We start from the raw sequence: 26,211 nt of genomic DNA on the forward strand, positions 1-26,211 counted from the left end.
TCTCAGCATGGACAGAACAGCTGACGGTGTCAGCAGAGATGGACTCAGCCTGTCACATATTTTAGACATGGACTTAAACCAACTAGCTCTTAACAGGCATATACCAAACCACTTCATATATGTTATGGAATATGATGGCTAATTGAAGCCAGAATATTAGTCATGCTTTAACACAATTTATTTGAAGAGCTTTCCATTATGAAATTCAAATATGGGTCATGCTTACTTCTATTTTGTTGGCTCATCAGATCATGATACATTTACTTCAGAGAAATTACTTACCAGCACCTAGTAGCAGGGGAGACATCCGTCTTTCATACAACCCCCTCCCCTCACCACCACCCCCCGCAGTTTTCTGGCTCTTCACAGACTAATGGAGCAATCAAAACAGCATCGAATGTATAAGCAAAGGAACAATATTGGCTTATGGAGACAAGCAAGCTACAATAATTGCAAAAGCTTCAGAGTTGAATCCAGGAAAGCTGGATTGGAATGTTAAATTAGAGAATCAAATAGAGGTGCCCAGGGCTTTGAGGTTATAGGAGGAGGACTTCACATGATAAAGACAAAGAGACTTTGGAGGTTGTTATATACTATAGAGGGTAGAGTATTCCCTGCATCTAACCTGGGTTCCATCCCTGGCACCTTATATGATCCCTTAAGCCCTGTCATAGGTGATCTAGGCCCTGAGAATTCCAAGGTGGTCCAAAAGTTGGAAAAGAAAAAGGTGGGGGGAGGTGACTTTATCTTTTAAATTTTTAACTGAATCACTATGAGATGTACAGTGACAAAGCAGTTCATGATCAGGTTTCAGTCATACAGTGTTCTGACACTCATGCCTCCATCAGTGTACATTTCCCAACAACAGTGTCCCCAGTTTCCTTCCCAACACTCTCTCTGTCTCTGTCTCTGTCTCTGTCTCTGTCTCTCTCTCTCTCTCTGTCTCTCTCTCTCCTCCCTTTGGGCATTATGGTTTATTATGGTTTACATGCAGATATTGAGAGTTTATCATGTTTGTTCCTTTACCTACTTTCAGCATGCGGTTCTTATTGAGATGCTGTCATGATCCTATCTAACTATCATTGTCATAATAGTTACTTCTCTATCCCGGCTACCCTCTCCCTCAGAACTTGAGGGAGGCTTCCAATTGTGGACCAGTCCTCCTGGCCTGTGTTTCTTCTGTCCCTGGGTATCAGTGTCATACTATGTTGTTTTTTTTTATATATGTCACAAGTGATTAGAATCATTCTGTGTCTCTCCCTCTTCTGACTAATTTCACTCAGCATGATACTCTCCATTTTCAATCATTTATAAGCGAATTTATGACTTCATTTCTCCTAATGGCTGCATTGAATTCTACACAATTGAATTCCATTGTGTAGATGTACCATAGTTTCTTTAACCAGTTATCTGTTCTTAGGCTGTTGGGTTGTTTCCAGATTCTGGCTATTGTGACTAGAGTTGCAGTGAATATAGAAGACATCACTGCTGTGTACTTTTGTACACCTGGGGAATATAGATGGCTGTAAAAAACTAAAGTACGCCGACGGACCTGTGCACTTGTAGGCTCTCTGGGCGGCTGTGTCTCACTGCCCACATTGGGTACTCTGGAACCACCGCTGTGTATGGGCTGGATTGGGACGGCTGTTGGCCAAGGACAGGCGAAGGAAGAACAAGGACCAAGCTGGTTGCTGATTAGTTACCGTTTACTCAATCTTCCATCTTTCTCATCTCCCTCACTCCTAGCTCCATCCTCTCTCTGGATCTAACCCAGCCTCCATTCTCTTGTCTCTCTCCTTCCTTTTTCTCTCTCCTCCTTGCCCCTAGGCCACACACAGCCAGGTAGCAAAATCGCCATAAGAAAGCCCTTCCTGAAGGCTGTCAGGTTCAAAGGGAACACAAACTAGGGCCATTCCAAAGCCCTTCCTGACTGCCAGTAGGCAAAAGACCTCTTAAGGGCTTTTTCTCCTCTCCTTAGTCAAATACTCATTAACATCATTAACATCTTAATACTAGTTATTTTTGTATGGACATAGCAAGAGATACATTGAGGCTTGCAAGGCTGCTCTCCTGGCCACATCTTGCCAAACTCAGACTATAGCACTCAGGCCAGATTAATCATTCCTAACCCTATCAGGGTCCAAATATAGTTATCACTATTTGGATCATGACAGCATTTGTCTATGACCAAGCTCTTAACTTATAGTTAAGCATTAGGCACTTTGGCCAGGCCCATCTCGATGCCAGGGTAGCACACAACTCACCGCTTGCCCTGGGTCCGTCCCGTCCCTCGTTGGGGCCCTGTTTTGGGGGGTGCGAGGAAGTAAGGGCAGCTGAGGCTTAGGTGAAGAGAACAAATGCCCTTGGACAGTTTTCCTTGGAACAGGAGGAAAATATCATGTAGAGTCAAATGACTCCCAGGTTACAAAAGCATAGCATTTGCTAAGTCTTCCTGTGTCCATACAAAAAGGACATGGCTCTGAATAAACTGTGCAAAGGACTCAAGGAGAAGAGAAAAACAATATTTACAAGTCAACAGAACACTAAGAAAGAAGCTACAAATAAACACAGAGGAATGGGAGCACTGTGACGGGAGTAACCCAGTAAACGTAAACTACCTGAGGCTATGTTATCCTACAGATGGCATTATCTTTAAGTGAAAGAAAAGATGTGTTTCCAGAGAAAAAATGTTTATAGAAAATCCTATTTTTGGATGGTACTGCCCAAACTACATTTTTCCAGGTTATTAAGGGTAGAGAGATAATGTTGTTTTTATGGTTTTATTGTTTTATTTTTATGTTAAGCTTTATTATATTATTCAATATTATTTAGGTACCTAATTATTTACTACACTGTCAATAACAGTTGAATGCATATAATATATTTGAGGTTAGAGGTTTGGGAATGATTCCTTCATGGATAAGAACAAGAACAACATGATCAGGAGAAAGACAAAAGCATCCTCTTAGTCTTCGGGGCCTTCACTACTCTCAGGACAAATTTACATGGTGGAGTAGAGGGTCTAAAGGCAAACTATGAGACTCTTGGGATTGATTTGTTTTAAGTAACTTCACCAGTTATGATGAGCATGAGAGATAAAGCTATTTTTCTATTATAGTCATTCAATTCCAGTTCAGATAAGGTAAATTCAAGAGGCAATGCTCTTATCCAGAAAATAGCCCAATTCATTCATCTTAGGAACAGTATAAAGAGGAGAGATTTTTCTCTTTAATTGTGTTCAACGTACTATGTCCTTTTATGTTAAATTGTATGTCATTGAGAACCGAAGGCTTTGAAAGTATACCTTGTATTTTAAGCCTCTAATCTTTACACCAGTAGATTGCTAGGTTGGCTATTTCTGTCCCTGAGCCTCTGTAGAAAGAAAATGGAATGATAGAAGGTAGGGGATATGAGGATTGGCTGACATTTTGTAGAGTTGTAGCTTATTTGTTAAACACATATAAGATACTGAAATAAATGAATGAAAGGTACACTTCAAAAGAAACACTTCAGAAGTTGATTATGAACTAATTTGGCATATAAATAATTGCTAAAATGCCCACTGAGATCCTATCCTTTGAACCATCCAATTCAAATATGTTCACAATAAAAAAAAATGAACAAAACAAAGACCTTGCTATTTAGGGCTTAATGTTACATTACTATATATTATTAAATGTCAAGTGATACCAAGGTTTCCAATGTCTAGCACTTTCTGAAAATTAAAACAAGAAATCAATTAAAGAAGGTGTTTATTTTTACCTGTTACTTTGTTCTAAAGTTTTCTTCTTGAATGATTTCAATTTTAACTGCTTAAAGAAGAAACTAAAAGTCTAGAAAGGATTTTCAAAGGAAAATGCTTTTCTAGGTTTCTGAAATTTAGTGAAGAGCTTTCTTTGAACAAAGATTTAAACAAAGATAGTTTATAATTAGGGTACTCATATATTCTAGCTACTCCCAGAGCTTTCCTCCGTTATTCCTATCTTCCTGGTAAATGTCAAACCAGTTAGAGTCCCCATTTAACTTTCAGATCATCTTTGTTTGGATGATACTTTTGATTGATCACTCAAACTATAGCCATTTCAAGGCTATATTTTTGGTGTTGTTATTTATTTGCATTAGGGAGATAAGTGTTCTGGTGCTCTGTTTACAAATAAAAAACTATATATCCTTAAAAATGATTCAACATCCAATTAAAGACTAATAAATTTTCCTACAACAAAAAGTTGGAAGTATATATTCCAGGTAACTTTGGCTTTATTTTCTTCAAGTTTTCAAATCATCTGATCTCACTGAATCAAGCGCATGTGCATTCTTACTCTATACTAAACTTATTCACCTTATTTTCCTCTCTCATGCTTGATATACACAATATAGGACTTTAGCAATGCTGCTTTCTGTAGCTAGAGTGCAGCCCCCCTTGGGATATCAGAAAAATTAAATGCCTCTAATTTTTTTCTCTGTGAGAGGTGCTCTTACACTGAGAGTATCTCAGTGGGATGGCTCAAAGGGCAAATAGAGTGCAGGCATTGTATAAGGAGTCCGATGTTCAACCCTAGGCCCGTCATGGTCATGGTCCTCTGAGAAATGCCTGATTTGTCCACTGTGCCCTACCCTGAGAGAGACAGAGACAGAGACAGAGACAGAGACAGACAGAGACAGAGACAGACAGAGACAGAGACAGAGACAGACAGAAAGAGAGAATATAAAACCTAATCTGGATGGCTAGGGAGCTAACACAGAAATTAAGGAACTTGCCTTGCATGTGATCAACTCTAGTTCCATCCCTGGCACCACATATGAAACCCTGAGCACTGCCAGGAGTGACCCTTACACACAAAGCCAAGAATGAAACCTAAGAACTGCCATTGGTGGCTACCAAACAAACGAAAGGATAAATAGATACACATTAAAAATAGGGGCAGAAAAGATAGTTCAGTGGATAAGGTACTTGTCTAACATACTGCTAACATAAATTCAATTCCTGGCACCCATGAGCACATCGATAGTTGGGTGTCAAACTAAGAATAAGTCCTGAGCACCACTGGAAATGACACTGAAACAAAACAAAAAGATATATATAATAAAGTTTAACCCGGAACTGGTGAAATAGCACAGTGTTCGGGAGCACATACCTTGCATACACCAGGCCCAAGGTTTTGTTCTCCTGGCCCGTTGACCTCCTGAGCACCACTGACCTCTAAGCACCACTGAAGAACTGTTCCCAGTTCTTCTGGACCTATGCAGTGTGACACCACTGGCATTATACAATCCAGCTCTGTTGCTTAAGTATCACTTGTAGGGTTCCTCGACCTCCACCCCAAATCTCCTGAGCACTCCTGAGCATGCTCCCCAAAACATTCATTTAAGTAAAAACAAAATAAATCTTCCTCATCCATCACACCATATAAATAAACATGAACAGATTTCTGTGATCCTTTTACTACACTTTTTTTTTTTGTATTTGGACTTTTACCTTTGAAATTCTACCATTTTCACTTAATATTTTTAATTTTTTGCTGGCTTTCCCTACAAGGATAGGGGTTTTTCCAAGCTTAACCTAACTGCCTAAAAGATACTGGAGTATAAAACCTGAATATCTAACAGAATACAATAAAGTTATTTTGGATACATATGAACAGAGCAATTTTAAGAGCACAACCTAAACATATATCGGTTAGTTCTGCATGACAGAGTTGCTGTTGAATTGCATGACTTTTTTGTTAGTCGATTCCAACTTTTTTAGCTTTTGTTTACATAAACATGGTTTGGTTTCAGTCAACACCAACCCACCTCCAACCCCTCCCGCCAAATTCTTCTGAGGGACCAGAGCGATTACACAATAGGTAGGACATTTTCCTTGCATACAGCCAACCCAGGTTTGAGCCCCAGCACCACATATGGTCTTCACGCCTGCCAGTCGTGATGCCTGAGCACAGAGTGAGGAGTCAGCCCTGGGCACAGCCATGAGTAGCCCAACCCTTCCACTCCAAATTCTTATTATAAAGAAGATCAAATTAGTGAAAAAAATACCCTAATCAGTCTCTCTTTTTTAAAATATTCAAATGAATCAAACATTTCATCCTTTTTTTTTTCCTTGGAGGGAGTCACACCCAACGATGCTCAGGGGTTACTCCTGGCTCTGCACTCAGTAATCACTCCTTGCAGTGCTTGGGGGACCATATGGGCTGCTGGGGATTGAACTCAGGTCAATCGCGTGCAAGGCAATCACTGGTACCCGCTGTACTATCGCTCAGGCCCCACCTTTAGTCCTTATTGATAGTAGCTTAAAAGTTCCTAAGTTTGAGAAAACATGTATGTTGCTTTAATGTAATAATCCTGTTACCTGTCACTTTTCTAAACTGTTTACACTAATATATCCTAAATCTCTATATTCATTGTGTTTCTTTTTACCTCTAGCAAAGTTTTGTGGTGACCCGGGTATACCTGCCCAAGGAAAAAGGGAGGGAAAAAGCTTCATTTACCAGTCAGAGGTTTCATTCAACTGCAATTCACCTTTCATACTAGTAGGATCAAGCACCAGAATATGTCAAGCAGATGGCACTTGGAGCGGCTCATCCCCTCACTGTATAGGTAATATGAAAGGCTGACGATACCCAGTAATTTTACAGTAATAGGTAGTAGTAGCAATTAATGACTTTCTAAATCTTTAAGTTTCCCATATTTATTTGACACACTGTCACTGTCACTGTCATCCTGTTGCTTATCAATTTGCTGGAGCAGGCACCAGTAACATCTCCTTTGTGAGACTTGTTGTTACTGTTTTTGGCATATCAAATATGCCACGGGTAGCTTGCCAGGCTTTGCCATGCAGTCAAGATACTCTCGGTAGCTTGCCGGGCTCTCAGAGAGGGGTGGAGTAATTGAACCCAGGTCAGCCGTGTGCAAGGTAAACACCCTACCCGCTGTACTATCGCTCCAGCCCATTTGACACAAAATAAAATTAATTTTAATTTTAACTGCACCTCATTGGAAATCTATCTTCTTTAAATAAAAAAAAAAACAGATGTGATACCCAGCAGTATTTAGAGTTACCACCAGACTCTGAGTCACTCATGTATGTCCCTCGGGAAGACAGCATTGTTTACTTTAGCAAATGCATTTTTATCCTTTAAATTGTAATGGACTAAAGATGGAAAACAAATATCAAATATAGAAGTGATTTAAAAATCACTGAAAATGAGTATTAAAAACATATTAAAACATGTGGCATGATTTTTAGTATTTTAAACTTCCATAAGAAACACTTGAAGTAATTTTTATGTTTAGCAATAAAAGAGGAAAAAAAACCTTAAAGATTGATAGCAGTATGGTCTGATATTTGTATAGATCTTGTAGTTAATAAAGAATGTTTAAGGGAAATTAAACTTGCTCAAAAATCAAGTATACATTTATTTCAAAATGGCTCCAAGAACCTTTCTTTAATCTTAAAATTAAATGCCACAGTTGGCAAATTTACCAAATAATCTGCCCTATGAAGTTGCTGATTCCAATATTGCCAGTCCTACCATTGTTAAGTCTGGATCTTCAACCTGTGTTAGTGAATAAGCCTTGTTTAGGGGAAAGTAGAACAAAAATAAATTGAAAAGACACCTTATTTGTGAGGAATATGACCCCACTTGAAAATGTAACTCAGTGAAGTCCTTCAGCAAATATTTTATGCATATATTCTTCTTTCATAGTCCTCATTTTTTCTTACCTTTTTAATTCATATCATTAGTCAGATGGCAAGTGCTTTTGTATTATAATGGTTCAAAGTTCAAGAATTGAATAATTCAAATATAGCGCAGTCTTACCTGACTTTCTGTAAGATTAGCAAGTTTCTATCTATGGAGAGGTACTTTAAATTTACATTATTTATGATTACCCAGGGCTTTTTCATTAAACTTGAGTTCAGTTAAAATCTGAGAGAAAAATACACTAAAATATAACCATAAGTTTTAAAGAAAAATTACATCTTTATTCTTCATTTTAGAACCCACTCGTACCTCATGTGAAAACCCGGGAGTGCCTAGGCATGGATCTCAGAACAATACATTTGGATTTCAAGTGAGTACTTTAAATAAATAATTCAGTATATACCAAGTTCAGAAGAAATTCTCTGCTTCCTGTACATTTAATCCCACGAATGCTAGTAAAAGAGAAGTCATACTTACCTGTCTTCATAGTTATCTTCCTTTATGTAACAGGGAATAGAAGAGTGAGAGCCAAAGACATTGAGCAAAGAAAACGTATGCTTTAAGAAAATAGCTTCACTGGCCAGGGGGCTAAAAGAAAACAAAAGAGGAGAGATAGTTGGATGATGCAATTGTCGAGAGTAGAAAGACTATGTGAGAGTGTCAGTTGTGGGGACTAGGAGTAAAATAACAGATGAAAAAGATTGAAAGAGACACTTCTGAGTTATCAGGTACACGGAAGCATGGTTATCCAATAAGGCAATGAGTAAAATATTTTTATTATAATATGTATATAATCAAAATTATTGATTATGATTAGTACTAAAATACCTTCAAGCATGCCTGTTAATGTGGGAAGTATCTAGTGAAGTAGTTTAACTAGAACCCCTTTGTTGGACTGTTATATTAGAATCCTTTGGCATGCCTAGTCATGTGTGGCTGACTTTCTTGTTCTCTATTTTTCCAATTTAGATTTAGAAATTCAGCACATTAATTTTTGTTAAGGGGCCTAAAGGGATCCCGCATGCATCCTGATTCAAATGGAAATAGTCAATTTCCACATTGCCCAGCAGCTTTGTATTATAGGGATTTCTAAATTGTACTGTTTTTTATGAAATTTGGTGCAAACCTAAAGAACATCCATTTCTAAAGAAGTGCTCATCACAGGTGTCATATTTGTGTAGCTAAGAATAGTTGCTGTTTATCTACAGTTCAGGCACTGTGTGAACATCAATATTTGCCTTTCCAGATATTTTTGCCTTTCCAGAAAATTCCAAAAGTAGTTTCTGTCTTTCTATATCCTGTTCCTATTAGAGGCTTTATCAGTTCATGCAAATCCTGACAAATGGGCAGCTAATCGATACCATTTTTAATCAATGTGAAGCAGAATAAGACTGGCCAGATGATAGAACAAGTCAGCCAGTGGCACTATACTAACCAAATACAGGATTTTGATGTTAGTCTCTGTGCAATAAAGTGGCAGATTTTCTGAGGCCTGTGAATCTGTTCTAGTAAGTGCCTTTTGAAATACTGAAAAATAATAAGTTTGATGGGGCTGGAGCGATAGTATAGTGGGTAGGGCATTTGCCTTGCACTCGGCTGACCTGGGTTCAATTCTCTGCATCCTATATGGTCCCCCAAGCACTGCCAAAAGTAATTCCTGAGTGCAGAGCCAGGAATAACCCCTGAGCATTGCCAGGTGTGAACCAAAAAGCCAAAGGAAAAAAAAAAGAAAAAGTTTGACTTTAGAATAATCACCCTACATTATGAATACAGTCATTATTGCTTTTTAAGAATTCTATATAATCACTGGAAAATGTTATCACAAAGTTAGCATAACTTTGATTTTGTATTATTTGACATACTAATGATGTATCATTACATTGTATCTTGGCGAATGTGGGAATCTATATTTCAAATATGGTGTGAGTATAATTATATCAATATCTATTGAAACTTTAAATGTCTTATTTATAAAATGCATTTTACTAAATAAATTAATATAGGGCCATAGCCCTTCTTACATAATAACAGTAGATTGTCAATATAAAATTCTAATTCCTGAGTCTATATAGAGCAAGGAATTTTTTAATTACATAATTTAGCTAATATCAATTTATTGGTACATTTCAAAAGACTGTGGCATTATATAACTGGACAAGGCACCATACTGGATTAAGAAAAGCAATTTAGCCTCTCAGTACCTGTATTGCAAAACATGATGCCCAAAAGTAGAGAGAGAGTATGAGGGAAATTGTTTGCCATAGATGCAGGGGGAGGTGTGGGGTGGGTGGAATACTGGGGACATTGTTGGTAGAAAATGTGCACTGGTGGAGGGATGGGTGTTTAATCATTTTATGACTGAAAATCAAACATAAAAGTTTTATAACTGTATTTCACAGTAATTCAATAATTTTAAAAAGGCTATTTATTGGAAATAGCTAACATTTCTCAGCTGACTTAAGCCTAAATCCATGTGCAGGTCTTTTCAGAATCCTCAGAGAAGGAATCAAGTGATTTATTAATCTAAGAATCTATGAACGAGGCAAAAAATACTTAGCTGCTGCCACAACTATTTTATTTTCACTCCTTATAGAATAATCTTATGGCCAAGTGTACCTCCCCTCCATTTTCCTCCATTTTCCTCTCAGTCATAATGAAAAGTGATTAATAGTCTCAATCTCAGTTTCAAATTTCCAGATGGAGAATTATAATACTCCATATTTCTTTCAACTCCTGCCCACCTGATTTGCTCATGTGACTGGAAGTGACAAGTAAAATTACAGATGTAGGAAACCCACTACTGGGAAGGAAATATAAAGAGGAAAATGATCAGTTTCACATTCAAATCAACTTCCTGATTTCCTCTGTTATATTTGTTTACATGTTATAATTTAAAGACTTATATAGCAGATTTTTTTTTGACGTAGCTATAATTAGGAGTAAATAAGACCATCACCACTGTTGCTCGAGATTCAAAAAGGTACTCACTTTTCAGTTCATGTTTTATCCAAAATGTTGTAAATAAGAATATTTGTTGGCTAAAATAGATCAGTAGTTAAGGAAGTAATCAAAATTATTGGTTTATGATCCATACTAATAAAGAAGTAAACACCAAATGTATATCTCACTAACTGCTACTGTACTCTTTAAAGTGAGTTCTAGGGGGTTGGACAACATTTTGGTTGGATTTAAACTTTCCTCCATTAAAAGCATTATAAATTAGAATTTTGGCCACGCCCGGCTGTGCTGAAGGTTTACTCCTTACTCTTCATTCAGGGATCACTCCAGAAGGTGCTCTGGAGACCATACAGGATACCAGGGATCAAACCTGGGTTGACAGCATGCAAGAAAAGTAGCTTGCCGGTGAACTATCTCTACAGCCTTAAGTAATCAAATAATTTGATATGAAATGATTAGTTTCTGGTCAGTTGATAGAACATTTACAAAACTCTTTTCTAAGCATGCAGTTGTGTGAGGATGTGTAACACAGACTCTAACCTAGAAAGCTAAAACTTGGGGTTTGGATCTATTGATAATATTGATCATTTCACATAACACATGTAACATTGGGAACATTAAACTCTATTAAGAAAACACACAAAAAGGGGGAGTTTTCCTACTCTGATATTGGAGGGGCTGGAACAATAGCACAGCAGTAAGGCATTTGCCTTGCATGTTGCTAACCTGAGTTCAATTCCTTCACCCCTCTCAGAGAGCCTGGCAAGCTACCGAGAGTATATTGCCCATATGGCAAAGACTGGCAAGCTACCCATGGTGTATACGATATGCCCAAAACAGTAACAAGTCTCAAAATGGAGACATTACTGGTTCCCGCTCGAGCTAATCGATGAGTAATGGGATGACAGTGATGGTGATATTGCAGGGGAGCTTTTCTAGAAGCAGTATTTGAGCTAAATCTTTCAGAATAAGGTCTAGGAAATGGGGCTCAAAAAGGGCTTTCTAGTCAGTGAAAATAACATAAAAATATGAACTACAAAAATTCAGTATCATGTTAGTACAACTTGAGTAGAAATAAGTATTAATGATAGTGATAGATGATCAATGGTCAGACTTTGAGTCTGCCATCTTAATGTAGCGTAACTTTATCACCTGGAAACAAATCTTGATGTTGAATACACACTGAGACATGAATAATGCTTCTTTCCTTGGAGTTGAATAATGTGGTAACCCTGGAAAAAAATGGAGCACCGCATCTAGGATAGAGAAGGAATCACTAAGTCAACGATGGATGAAGGGATCACTCAGGTTGGGAGATGTTTGCTGAAAGTAGATAAAGGACCAAACATGACAGCCTCTCAGTATCTGTATTGAAAACCATAATACCCAAAAGTAGAGATAGAGTAAGAAGGAAATTGTCTGCCAGAGAGGCAGGGGGTGGGGTGGGACATGGTGGGGGGGGGAGGGATACTGTGGCCATTGGTGGTAGAAAATGTACAATGATGGAGGGATGGGTATTTGATCATTGTATGGCAGAAACTCAATCATGAAAGCTTTGTAACTGTATATCATGATGATTCAATAAAAAAAATAAATAAAAGAAAAAATGGAGCATCAATGGAAGAAGATGGGCAGAAGCTAAGGTAGTCATAGAAGGTGTAATGTTGATTATTTAAGAATAAAGGTTCTTACCAGACAATGACTATTGGCATATAATGTTGTGACTGTAAAATAGTTTTGGATGATAATAAGAACATGTGTAGTGGTGTGTTAAAAAATACAATTCACCAGAATTGATTTAAATAGCTAACCAGCTTTATTTAACAATTCAAACATCAGGCAACATTCCACCTATCCATCAAGTAGAAAAGAAAAGAATGGCACAAACATCCTTTCAGTCAAGTGGGTGGGGCCAGGTCTTTAGCAGAAGAAAGGAAACACAACTTTAGGTAAAACTACCTCTGGGAAAAGATGGGAAGTCTTTCCCTAAAGATTAACTGCGAGCACTGATCTGAACGCTCCAAATTGATTGATTCGAATTATAATTTTGGCTTATAGAACTGAATTGACCTGGGGGGAGATGGAGGGAAGGCATCCCTCGGGCCTTGATGGTGGAAACTGAGCACTCTCATGGTGGTTACAGCATTGGAAGGTTATAAGTATGGCATCATTGGCAGTAGTGTAAATCACCATAACTCTATTAAAAATGAGGAAAAAGACAGCTTGGGGTGGAGCAGGCAGAGGAGATTATTTATTGTGCTGGAGAGGGAGCCCCAAATTTTATCTCTAACACCACTGGACCTTGGAGCACTGTGAAGCCCCAAACAAACAAAATAAAACAAAATAATTATATATCACACTTCTGTGAACATTTTTAATTATTTTTGTATAGATACTCAATTGGGTGGGTACCTTGGATGTCTGCTTTCTTTTGTTCGTTTTATTTCATTTTGCTTTGTTTAATCACAGTGATTTACAAAGTAGATAGCAGGGTTTCAAGCATCCAATGTTCCAACTCTAAATTTGCCACCACTCCCAGTAACCCAACGTTCCTTTCCTCTCCTCATTCCTCCTCCATAACAAACCCATTTATTTTAAATATGCTTATTGTAGTTTGGGTCACCCTGATGTTATCTTAGATTTTTGATAACTTTTTTTTAAATGTTTTTAGCTGATGAAATTTAAACAGTCTCAAGGTCAGATCAACTCATGCCAGTTTATCTCATGTTAATCTCAGCTTCCTGTTGAAGTAGCAGGTGCAAGTAGGAACTAAAGAGAGAAGCTGACAATGAGGTTTCCATAGTGAATCTTAGAATAGCTGTCAAACATTTTCAGATGTCAATTGCTGGGGAAGACTGAAGTAGCTGACCTAATTATAAATCATGACCCCTACCGCATACACTATCTTCCTGATTCCTACTACTTCTCTCACTTTCTGACTTACTGTAGGAATTTTTCTTTCAAATCAACCTGGAAAGTACTAGATTTTCTTCAAATTGGCAAAACATTCAGCACCTATTCATCATAAATATGTGCAAAAATGCTTTCTTCCTTGTCTTTGGTTTGTTTTAAATTTTCTAAAATTCAGATTATAATTACTTTCCATTAAAAGTTCTACCATGCCAAGTTGAAAGTATCTCCACTCCAAGGCATTTTAATTAATTCCCATATTTCATTGGTCTATTTTCTCCTCCTCTGTGATTTACTATAGGTAGGAAGTGTTGTACAGTTCCACTGCAAAAAAGGACATCTTATTCAAGGGTCTACAACACGCACTTGCCTTTCTGACCTCACATGGAATGGAATTCAACCTGAATGCATACGTAAGTATTGTAAATAAAAATTGTTTATGCTCTAAGTGAGAATATATATTTGTAGTTCCTTCCAAATATGAGAACATTTTATTAAAATTTTCACCTTGATCTTTAAATATTATTAGAAATATAACAGAAATACATAATTTATTTGATTCATATTTATATACATGATGGCAAATATTTATATATATTGTTGCAGGTGGGAGTAATGTCTTCCACCAAAACGATGCTTTCCTGATGCTTCACAAGTTATGTTGCAGGTTACCTGATTCCTAGTTATTTCACCAAATATTCCAGGTGACTTGAGTGAATTGAGGAGCAAAGAAAGTAGCTTCGATGTTCTGCTTGACCCACTTCTGTCTCGCAGGAAAATGTCTGGGTTGGGTCAGGACTTGTAAAGTCTGCTTTGAGCATCTATAAGCATGGGCAGTATTGGCCCACCAGTTCCACAAGGCCACTGTGTGGCTGAATCTGTATTCTATATGATCTACAAGACATGGGACTGCTCCCACCTCCTGTTTTGGGGAAGATCTGTGGTCTCATGCTGGAGCGAGGAATTGCTCTTTGCAAGAAAATAAAAGCCATACATAATTCTTGATTAAATAAATAAATAAAAATGCACAATCCTTGCCCAGATGTTCCAAGATCATTGCCTTTTCTCAGAGTAAAGAATTTCAGAAGATGCCAAGTAGTGAAGCAGGATAATTTCATTTGGAAAAATGTTAGGAGAGAGAGTGAGAGACAGAGAGAGAGAGAGAGCGAGAGAGAGAACGAGAGAGCGAGAGAAAGAGCGCGAGAGAGCGAGAGAGTGAGTACTCATACCCATTAAAGGTTGTGATGTGGGCAGTGAAGAATGTGCTCACTTGTTTTTACAAGAATGGTATTATTATAAGGTTTTCCCCAAACTTTCCCAACTGGAATAGGTATACCTGGTATATTTGCTTTCCTCTGTTATTAGGGTGCAGTCAAAAATTAAGCATTGAACTCTGGTTATTATTTTCATAATCTTAACATAATCTTTTGCTGCTCAAGCTGCTTTTTTTCTGGTTTGAGGGAGGCAGTGGGGACAGCTGCTTTTCTGAGGGCTCCCACCTATTCTATGCAAGGTGCCTAATACTTTGCATCTGGGTATTTTCTTTATGCTATCTTAGTGGACTGCATCAAGATTGGTGACTTGGCATCTGCTTTGAATCCCATCCTGGTATTCCTTCCTAAAATATTATTTATAGGACACCCTTGTTCTATTTCTCTGCAACAAATATTAAATGAGATTTATTTTATATTATAACCCAGTTCCCACTGAGGACCATTCTTTCTAAAGACGTAAGAAGGTGTAAGACATATTTTTGTTCCTTTCAAAAGCTCTTGTAATTGTGTTCAGTTTGGTAAACTAGTAATTTTAGGTGATGATTTCTGTTTATGAATCTGATTCTGAAATACTTTGAAATACAGAAGACTCAACATAGTGACCCTTAATATTTTAGGAAATTCTGAGACTCTGAGGAGAGCTAAAAACTTCTATTAGAGGAAATATATATAAGTATGTATTTCATTTAAAATACATATAAATACATATTTTCATATAAATACATATAAATATGACCTAACATTTGAATACTATCTCAAGATTCCCTGGAATGTCTAAATATAAGTGACCCTAAATTTAGGGCTTTTGATAAAGCCTCATTAAGTAAGAACAAAGGCAGAGTTCACTAAATATTGTTTCTGATCTGCAGTTACAAACTTCATTTTGTGAGCTATTTAGCTCTTTTTCCTTTCTACTCAGTTTTTGGATCTCACTCTTCTTTTAAACTTCTGAGCATCTTTTAGAGAAGAATTGGGGGAGAGGGAGAATAAGTTGGAGGAAAAATATTCATCAGGATAATATCTAGCATTTAAGGATTGCTGGAGTCCAAGGTCTCTGGATTTACTTTGACCCAATTCAAACCACAAAGGATCATGGGAAACCCTACTTACCTGCAACTTCCAAAAGAGGAGTAACAGAACATATACTACTGCTGTTAATTTTTCTAAATGTTAAATTCCTGAAAATTCTCTTATAATATATGTTAGAACAGTTTGTGGGATATAGCTAGATATTTTATAGTAAGCCAAAATTCTTCAATGATCTACACTTGGAATAGGTTGATTTAAATAAAGTTAAACAGTTTCAATCCCTATAAAACAGCTCAACATTTCTAATATATATATATATATATATATATATATAAAATGTTGATTAAAAAAACACTACCTGCACTTGGTCTTTGTGATATTTCCCCATGAAAATTAATTTCAGTAACTAAATTCTATTAAGCATAAATAGATTCCATTAAGCAAGAATAAAACATTGATATGATGTTTACCACATAAATTAAGGAAGAATTAACACTTATTTGTAACTCTGAGAGTCTACTTTGGGAAATACTTTGAGTTTTAAATTATTTTGGGAAATAATTTGAGTTTCCAAAACAAATTTATGGGAGGCACAATTTTTTTTTAGAGATTGCCTTTAAGCATATGTATCTATGGACAAAGGATCAGACATGTCCTGGTAGAGAAAATACCTCACAGATTATAATTATAATAATATAATAATACATAATTATTATAATAATATATAATAATATAATTATGAATTATATATAAATATATAGTATAATTATGCATAGATATATAATATAATGGTTATAAAGAAAGGAAAGGCTTTTATTGTATAAGACAGGTAAATTTCTAAAGCAGTAACCCTATAGGTTTAGTGGAATCAAGAAAGAGAAATACGGGGGAATCATGCCAGCTGAGATAAATGTTTAGTGCAAAAAAAGCTGTCACTGCCATATTGATGCAAAATATGGCCAGAAAATTCACCTTTAAGAAACTATGAAAAGGTGTCTTACTTTGGATGGTTTAGATCTTTTAAAAGTCTCTGCCTGTTTAAAGTAGTGATCAAGTATATATTTCTGTGATTACTTTTCTTACGTAAATCTTTTTCACCCCTCCATTTACCTCTTAACATTGACTAACTCTCCATGGGTGATTATTTAGGAAATGTGAACCTGTAAAACAAATTGGCATGTATAATTATCTAAAATACATATCCTTAATTCATAAGCATAATTATTTAAAGGTATCATTATATAAAGGTATAAATCATGTAAATCTTAAAATTATTCCATGATTCTGGTCTTAAAATTTTTCTGAAAATAAATATTAACATTGAATCTTTTCTCTTTTTCCTAACTTAGCCCACAGTTGTAAACAGCCAGAAACTCCTGCTCATGCAAATGTAGTAGGCATGGACCTACCATCTCATGGGTATACACTAATTTACACTTGCCAGACTGGCTTCTTCTTAGCAGGTGGAACAGAACATCGGGTGTGTAGGTCTGACAACACTTGGACTGGAAAAGTTCCCATTTGTGAAGGTAAGTTTTCTCCATAACAGTCTCAAATGAAGATATTATGCTACTTTGTATGATCTCAGATGCAAAAGACAAAAACAATTCAAGATCTCTTAGGATCAAAAGACATTTGTTACTTAACATAGGGGTAGGAGTTACATGGACTTTTCAAGATACACACGTGGAGAAATTCTGTTCAGGTCTTTTTAATAGCTCTTTGAGCATCTTTTGTATTTTCTCTTTGCTTTTATTCCTTCTTCTAACATCTATGTTTGTGATAGGAATCTTTTTAGGACTATTTTTCATTTTCCTATGAATTTGTTATAAAGTACCACAATCTAGACAGATTAAAAGAAGAGGTTTATTCATTCATAGTTTAAGAGTTCAGAGTCTATCCAGGTTTTTGGGGTTTTTTTTGTTTTTTTTTTTTGCAAGGCATTGCATGCTCAAAAGCATCTGAAGAATCTGAGGAAGAATAAATTCTGACTCATCTAGCTAGCAGCTAATGGCTTCCCATCTTCCTGCAACTTTCTTACCTCATAGCTGCCTCACACTAATTTCTGTCTTCAGCTTGATGTTACTTTCTTCTACATTTCTTCACATTTCCCTCTATTGTTAAAAATATACTTGTCATGTCTGAATTATTTCAGGCATTAGGTCATCTTTGAAATACCAGAAAATTACATCTTCAAGGAGTTTTGTTCCCAACACCTATTTGGGGTTTATACTGTCTAATACATGATGAAGGAAAATCCCTTCCAGCACTCTGGTGTTATAGTATCCAACAAGGTAACCCTGGTGGAAAGGTGTTCTCTGAAGCTTCACTGTATCACTGTATCACTGTATCACTGTCATCCCATTGTTCATAGATTTACTCAAGCAAATGGAGCCAGTAACATCTCCATTCGTCCCAGCCCTGAGATTTTAGCAGCCTCTCTTGACTCACTTTTCCCAGTTATTGGAGGCTCTTTTCAGGGTCAGGAGAATAAGACCTGTTATTGTTACTGTATTTGGCATATCAAATACATCACAGAGAGCTTGCCAGCCTCTTCTGTGCTGGTGGGATATTCTTGGTAGCTTGCCGGGCTCTCTGAGAGGTATATATATTTCATCTCTTTATGATGAAATATATATATATATATATATATATATATCTTCATGATGATGTGTTGCACAGCTGCTTTGCAGTCATGCTGCCCAGAAATATGTTCACTCATGTGTGAGGCTCGGCCTTAGTTTGTGGAAAGCAGTCTGGAGCATGGGATGGCTCTCATCCGCCCCACTCTGTAGCACCCCTGGTGTGGAGTCTGGTGGCATGGTTATGGTGGCCTCATTTTATGCCAGAGCTTAGTCAAGGAAATTGGGCCTAAGAGATATTATATCAGATATGGTGCTTTCCTTGTATTTGGCTGACTCAACTTTGATACCTGTCAACCTATATGGTTTCCTGAGCCTGCCAGGAGTAATCCCTGAAAACAAGACCAGGTGTAAGCACTGAGCACTGTCAATATATGAGGCATATATATATACATATATATACACATATATATACATATATACACATATATATGTATATATGTGTGTGTATGTGTGTATTACCCACAGCAGTGTCTAATTTCTCAGTTTTCAATGGAGTCCTTTTCAAAACCCATTACTCAGTCATCTTAGCATCAGATTCTGACTTGATCTAAAGGAAGGGCCCACCTAATTATGTCTTGATCAGGACAAACCCTATAATGAAGTGGTCTAGTGAATTTGCTGGATGTTAATGTCTCAGAGGAAGTAACAAAGAAGGTATTTCTAGTTTTTTTTCTTATAGTATTTCAATAAACACCAATTTCTTAAAAAAAAAATGGGGCCAAAAAGACAGTATAGAAGGTAAGTTACTTGACTTATATGTGGCTGATCCTGGTTTCATACTTGGATTGATGAGCATTAAACCTGAGAACCACCAAAAAATGTCCTTGAAGACAGAACCAGGAGGAGTTTCTAGGTACAATTGAGTGTGTCAAATCACACGACCTCAAATAAATTAGCCAGATTCTTGATCTCTTGCAGCATTCATGGTATTAATGAATATATCCTGTTTGAAATATTATTCTCACTTCTTTTTAGTTAGGTTGTTGTTAAGTTACTTTTAAGTTTCTTGAATACTTGAAATGACTATGTTTGAACCTTATTATTTTGTTGAATTGCTTGTCATTGTATCCCATGATATTTCATCACTCCTCCCCCAGTATAATTCATTCTCCATATAAACCAGAAGCTTTGTTCAAATGTTTTATGATTATAATTTTAACATTGTGATCAGTTCCTGATATAGTAAAAACTCTTAGTATTTGTTGAATGAATATTTATTCACTCTATTCTGTTACCTATTCTCCATATACATTGTAAGTTTAGTTTTCCTATACCTATGCTCTTTTGGTTAAAAAGTTCAGTTCTTCGGTGTCTCTTCCTTTCATTCTTTCTTCCTTCCCTAATCTTTCATGGCAATGACTTTAATACTTTCTTTCCCAGTGATTGTTTAAAAATCAATATTATTAGTTCACTTATATTCCCTAAGCTCCATATATATGTGTATATATATATACATATATATACATATATATATATATACATGTAGTTGCCTACTTGACATCTCTTCTTGAATTCCTCAGAAGTTTTTTCACAATATACAATTCTAATCTCATAAATTTACCATCTCCAAAGTCTTACAGTGTTCCCTGTCTCAGAGGTAGTAAATAGAAATCTAGTAATTATCTTTGACATGTTCTTCTCTTGTTTTAAATTCCCCATTATTTTAGTAGCCTCTTTATCTCTCCATTTTTCTGTTTTATCATCACTATTGCAGTAGAGGTACTTAGCATTATTTCTTCTTAAATTAATGTAGCAACCTTTTCATTTCCTTGCCTGTCAATACCTTCTTCCTTTCAAATTGTTCCCCAGACTTCAACTAGAGTGATTGATGCTCACCCATCTAACTTCCCTCTTCAAGTGTTTTATTTATTCATTTATTTTTCAGGTTGCCTTTTGCTCATATTTTAAAGATGTTTTATTGGTCTTAAGATAAAGATCTAAACCTTGATATGGCCCACAATAACTCTCTATCACAAGTCCTATAACTTTCCATGTTTATCTAGTACCCCTCTGGATTTGTTTGTTTAGTCTGGGACTAACTTTGGGTTGACTTAAAACATTCTTCTTCTTCTTTTTTTTTTTTAAACATCATGTCTGCTGAATTTCTTGTAACACTGTTGATCATCTTAACAAACAAAAACCTTTAGCCAAGTGACATTCACCTTTTTTTTTTCTTTAATACTACGGGAACAAATGCCATCAACTCTCAGTTACCATTTTGGAATCAATAGTACCCATGATTAGCTGATATTTCTAAAATAAACAATAATCAATAATCAACAATGATAAGGTAGCACCATAAATGTTAAGGTCATTTTGAGAAAAAATATGTTAGCTTATAAACTGAGAAAATATCATATATGTGTGTGTTTCTTTGTAATGCATTACTTTAACTTTTGTACACGTGTCCATTTGATTATGTAGCTGGTTCCAAAATTTTGGTGAAGGACCCTAGACCTGCGCTAGGAACGCCCAGCCCAAAACTAAGTGGTGAGTATTTCTGTTTTTCTATATGTTGTGGATTCAAAAACTGAACTTTTTTTTAGACAAATTTATCACTTATTTAGAAAACTGTTATTTGGTATGGGAAACTGCACTTGAGTACTGGAATTTTAAAATGTGAATTATCAGATATTGTTTTCATCCAATATTTTGAAATGTTATATATTATTTGCTTGGAGTGATAGCACAGTGGGTAGGGTGTTTGCCTTGCACGCAGCCAACCCAGGTTTGATTCTTCCATCCCTCTCGGAGAGCCCGGCAAGCTACTGAGAGTATCCCACCTTCACGACAGAGCCTGGCAAGCTGACCATGGCATATCTTTATGCCAAAAACAGTAACGACAGTCTCACAAAGGAGACGTTATGGTGCCCGCTCGAGCAAATCGATGAACAATGGGTTGACAGTCCTATAGTGCCACATATATTACCTAGCTAAATGTTTCCTTGTAAGTGGATCAACAAGTGGCTATAAAATATGGCCATAACTTTTTTCTAAATCAGTTAAAATTTAATTCTATATAAAAAGATTTTACCAAAAAATTAAATGAACTTATATAAGATTAAATGTTCAGAAATTTCTAAAATTTGATATGTGAACTTTCAACAATTTGATTTTGAGAGCTCATATTGGGGTATTCAAGTGCCTTATTTGCATGCTTGTGACCTCAACTCTTCTCCGTGGCACAGACAAGTGTATGAACCCTGACAAGCAATGCAACCAACATGTCAAAGCCCTGTAACTATGCATATGTAAATACCTGCCCCCATCATTGAAACAACAAAGGAAATAAACAGATTTTATCCGGGCAGTCATTGGAAATGTCCTCTATTCTTGTCCTCTTAATGTAATTATGATGTTATATGCTCGTTCTGCTTTCTATGTTCCTTATCAAATTCATTTTATATTCTGAGACTCCACTTCTTTCTTCAAAGACATGATGATTAGAGCATTATAAATTAAATTCTGGGAATGAAGTTTAAGGTATTTAACCAACAGTGAATGTTAAATATATGAGAACTGACATTTAGTATATTATTTTATTTACATGACATAAATGAAAACTACCATTAAAATTAAAGTCAGTGTCTAATCTTTACTTTGGAGATAGATTTGGCTATTACACAAATAAGTAATAATTTTAGGATATAATTTAAGGAGGCTTTAGAGGTTCTCAATGTACACTCTATAACTGCATAACCCACAAAATTTAGGAATACTTATTTAGCACTCACTATGACAGATGAATGACACTAAGGCATATATATCATTATCAAATTGGACCCATGATAGTTATGTCAGGATATTTTCATGTTAAATAAACAACAATGTATTATATCAGATTAATAAATTATTATACTAAATTATGTTCGTTTTAATGCATATTTAGAAAATATTTATAAGATTTGATATCTATTTATAGTTTTCAAAATGTCTGATGAAGTAGATATTTTATTTAACCTGAGTAAATGTGTCGATAAAATTCCAGAACAAAGTCATCATAATTTTATAATTTTTATTTTTTATTTGTTTATTTTTTATTTCCTATTTTTGGATCACATGGGTGTGATTTAATTTCATTGGGAGAATTTCATTAATGTTCTGTAAGCAAAATACTATACTAAAATGCCAGATCTCATATATTAAACATTCACTATTGCTTAAATACCTTATGCTTTATTACCGGAATGTTAATTTATGGTTGTGTAAACACACAAAAAAGAAAGGAAGGGAGGAGAGGGCACCACCACACCTCAGGCACAGGACAGTGGTGCTCTATCTCTCCTGCCACCCACGTTCGGTAGTCTCCAGCCGCTTTCCCTACCCCGGGGAGGTTGATAGCCATGATGAGGCAGGCGAAGGAAGGAACGGAGCCAGGCTGGTTGGTCTCAGTTGCAGTTTATTCCAATCTCCTCTTTATACACTCCCATCTCTCTCTCTACTTCTTCCCCAAATCCCCTCTTACAACCTCCTTAAATCCCCCAGCATGAGCGGTCAGGGCTTACACATAGGTGTGGTCACAATCAATAGGGGTAAAATTCTTTTCCTCAGGGGATGCTTCTTCTAGGACAGATTCTCTTTCAGCAGGACACCCACCCAAGAGTGGAATCCCATGGGTGTGTTTCTCCTCTAACTAACTAACATATAAGTATTCATAATACTAATCATTTTGTATGGACACAGCAAGAGATGCATTAAGCTTATGGAATTGCTCTCCTGGGGTCATCTCAATCTCAGACTACAGTGCTCAAGCCAGATTAGTGTTTCCTATCCCTAGCAGGGTCCTATTCTCATCGGTGCTTTTGGATCATGACATGACATGTCCATGATGAAGTTATTAACCTATAGTTAAGCATTAGGCACTTTGGCCAGGCCCATCTCAATGCCAGTGTAGCACATAACTCAACACTCGCCCTGGGTCCGCCCCGTCCCTTGTCGGGACCCTGCTTTGGGGGGTGCTAGGAAGTAAGGGCAGCTGAGGCTTAAGTCGAGAAAGCAGATGCCCAGGAGTGAATAATATTCAAAGCCAATTAAATCCCATGTTACCAAAGCATGTTAACAACTGTCTTTCTTTGTCCATACAAGAAGGACATAGTTTTAAAGTCAAGTATTCAAAAGACAGGAGGAGAGGAGCAAGGAAATATTAACTTACAATACAAGTTCACTGTCCTAGCAAGGTCTGACCTTACAAATTAACAGAGTCTGATTAGGGGAAAAGCTGATTAACTGGTTGAGGAAGGGAGCATAGAAGTGGTTATGGATAGACAAAGGAATGGGAGTGACTCGGGAGCACCTTGATGGGTGTGACCAATATACCTAAGCTCCTAGTGGCAAGGGGAGCAGGACAACCAATGTTATCTAAAACTGTTTAGATATTATTACTACATATGCCTAAACTCTTTGTGGCAAGGGAGAAAGGACAAACCAATGATATCCTACCATAGTTATCTATTCATCATTGCTCGGGGTTTATTCCTGGCTCTGCACTCAGGGATCGCTCCCATCAGGACTCAGAAGACCATATGTGATGTCAGGGATCAAACCCAGTTCTACATCATGCAAAGCAAGTGCCCTAGCTGCCTATGCATTTCTCTAGCCCCTTCTAGAGCAAGGTCATTTTTAATTACAAAACAGTAGAAGCATTTTATTTTAAATCATAGTAAAACATAATGTTACACAGTTTGATATAACCACCATATTATAACATTAAAACATCATGCTTCTGAGTTGATATACGCATCACATTTCACTCTTATAAATCTAGAGTGAAATAGGGTAATCGTATCAAACCCAGAAGCATGATTTGGCAACGCTGTGAAGTTGTGAATAAAGTTTGAAGAAATGGTCCTGTGCAACACAGAGAACTGCCAAATACACAGTCAAAAATACACAAATCTCCATGTCAAAATAGGAATAAGAGTAGAAGGCAGTGTTGTAATTTCTCCTACACATAGGCATACATGGCCAAACAGTATCTGTTCTCTCTTGTTATGAGTTACATTTCTCAGCTATGTAACTGAGATGCTTGGGATGGTTGTGGTAGGCCAAAGAAGCAGGAAGACTATCAATTTTGTCAGTTCTGGACACTTAATGTAAATTATTCCAAACTCTGTATTGAGTGATAATATGTTGGGGTTTGAAACTGCCATTATGGGAGCATGAATACCATAGGAATTGATAATCAACCTAGATCACTGTTATTGCTGTGTTACAAATCTATTTTTCCCCCGATGAGCCTGTTTTTAATACTTACTGCACATCAATGATTAATCCTGATATAATGGACTTTGCTTTTATTGTTACCTACTTCTTCCCCATTGTTCCTTTTCCTCCTGTCCTTTCGCTCTCAGCCAATAATCCTTAATTCCCTTGGGCGTAATAGACGAGATCGTTAGATATAGATTTTCATTAAGGTTTGGGCTTAGCCATAAGTTGTTAAAGCACAGATCAAGTGAAATTAACAGAGGCAACATCATTTGTCTGTTGGATGCCCCGATTTGCCTGTCACTGGTATTACAGCATCATTTTTCTTGCTCCTCCTCCATCTTTACAGGAAAAACCTATTAACTCTGAATCCCTGATCTGTCTAATGCTGAGCAATTTAGCTCATAACTTCCTTTTGAAAACTGTTCTAGTAAATTTTTAGGAAGCAACTCCTTCTTATAAATCCTTCATCTTCATTACCTCATTTAAACTTTCCCTCAATTCTGTGTGAATCCTGTGTTAAGCAGGAGAAAATTCAGACTTCAAGAGGTATGTCATATGGAAATCACACTGTTTATTGTTAAAGAAAAATAAAGAGCTTAAATACAAGTAGACTGACTCCACTAATTCTTTTCCAAATCTTCTGCTATAGCAGTGCTTTTGAATTATCATAGAAAAATATTCATCCTGGCTGAGATATTTAATCAAAAACCCACTTGAGCGTATTTTCTGTCTATTCTCTATAGTGTTTTTGCTTTGCTACATTACGGTATTGTTTAGGAGACTGCACTATTTGGAACCCTGGTCTCTCTGATCTCAGTAGGAAGAAGTGTGACTTATAAGGAGATGATCAGGTGACACATTATCAATAACTTCTTAGGGAGAAAATAGTCTTTGCCTTATTCTTGTCTTTCACTCAAATAGGCATATCCCCTTGGAATAGTAGTTTGGGACAGTGATGCTTTATGAAAATGAAGATAAGGCATAACTTGCCTCTTTCCAGATTCTGAGTAGATTTTTGTCAGACCTAATATATATAAGGATAAATTGATTTTAATTGATTTTATTTTCTTTCACTATTTTTCCTTTGGCCACACCAAGCAGTGTTCAGGGGGTTCTCTAGATGGGTGCTCAGGGGACCATGCCACACCAAACATAACCCCCCCAAAACAACAAGCATGTTCTCCAGTCCGTTGGGCTACATCTCTGTCCCAGTAACAATATTTTTGCTTGTTTGAGAGCGATACCTGACAGAGCTCAGGTTTCACCATTGCTTTGCGATCAAGAATCACCACTAAGAGTGCTCAGGGAATCAAGTAGAGTGTTGGGGATAGAACCCAGGCTGGCTGCATGCAAGGCAAGCAAGCACCTTACCTGCTGAACTATTTCTCTGTCTCTGGGAACATTTCTTTTTTTATTTTCTATTTTTTGAACATTTCTTTTTTAAATGGGAGTTTTATGTATTTTTGAGTGTTCTTTGATGCTATTACA

General features: G+C 36.6%; 1 protein-coding gene across 2 annotated transcripts in view; it reads left to right on the plus strand.

Moving 5' to 3' along the window:
* CSMD3 (CUB and Sushi multiple domains 3) overlaps positions 1-26,211 on the plus strand; it is a 1,180,343-nt gene that overhangs the window by 1,139,498 nt on the left and 14,634 nt on the right. For both annotated transcript variants that reach the window (XM_004607658.2, XM_055125482.1), the window contains 5 exons: positions 6,421-6,594; positions 7,997-8,070; positions 13,870-13,981; positions 17,221-17,400; positions 20,941-21,006. In XM_004607658.2, coding sequence (XP_004607715.2) covers positions 6,421-6,594; positions 7,997-8,070; positions 13,870-13,981; positions 17,221-17,400; positions 20,941-21,006 — 606 coding nt within the window. The remainder of the gene's footprint in view (positions 1-6,420; positions 6,595-7,996; positions 8,071-13,869; positions 13,982-17,220; positions 17,401-20,940; positions 21,007-26,211) is intronic.

This window comes from Sorex araneus, chromosome 2 (genome assembly GCF_027595985.1).
Source record: "Sorex araneus isolate mSorAra2 chromosome 2, mSorAra2.pri, whole genome shotgun sequence".
Lineage (NCBI taxonomy): Eukaryota > Metazoa > Chordata > Mammalia > Eulipotyphla > Soricidae > Sorex > Sorex araneus.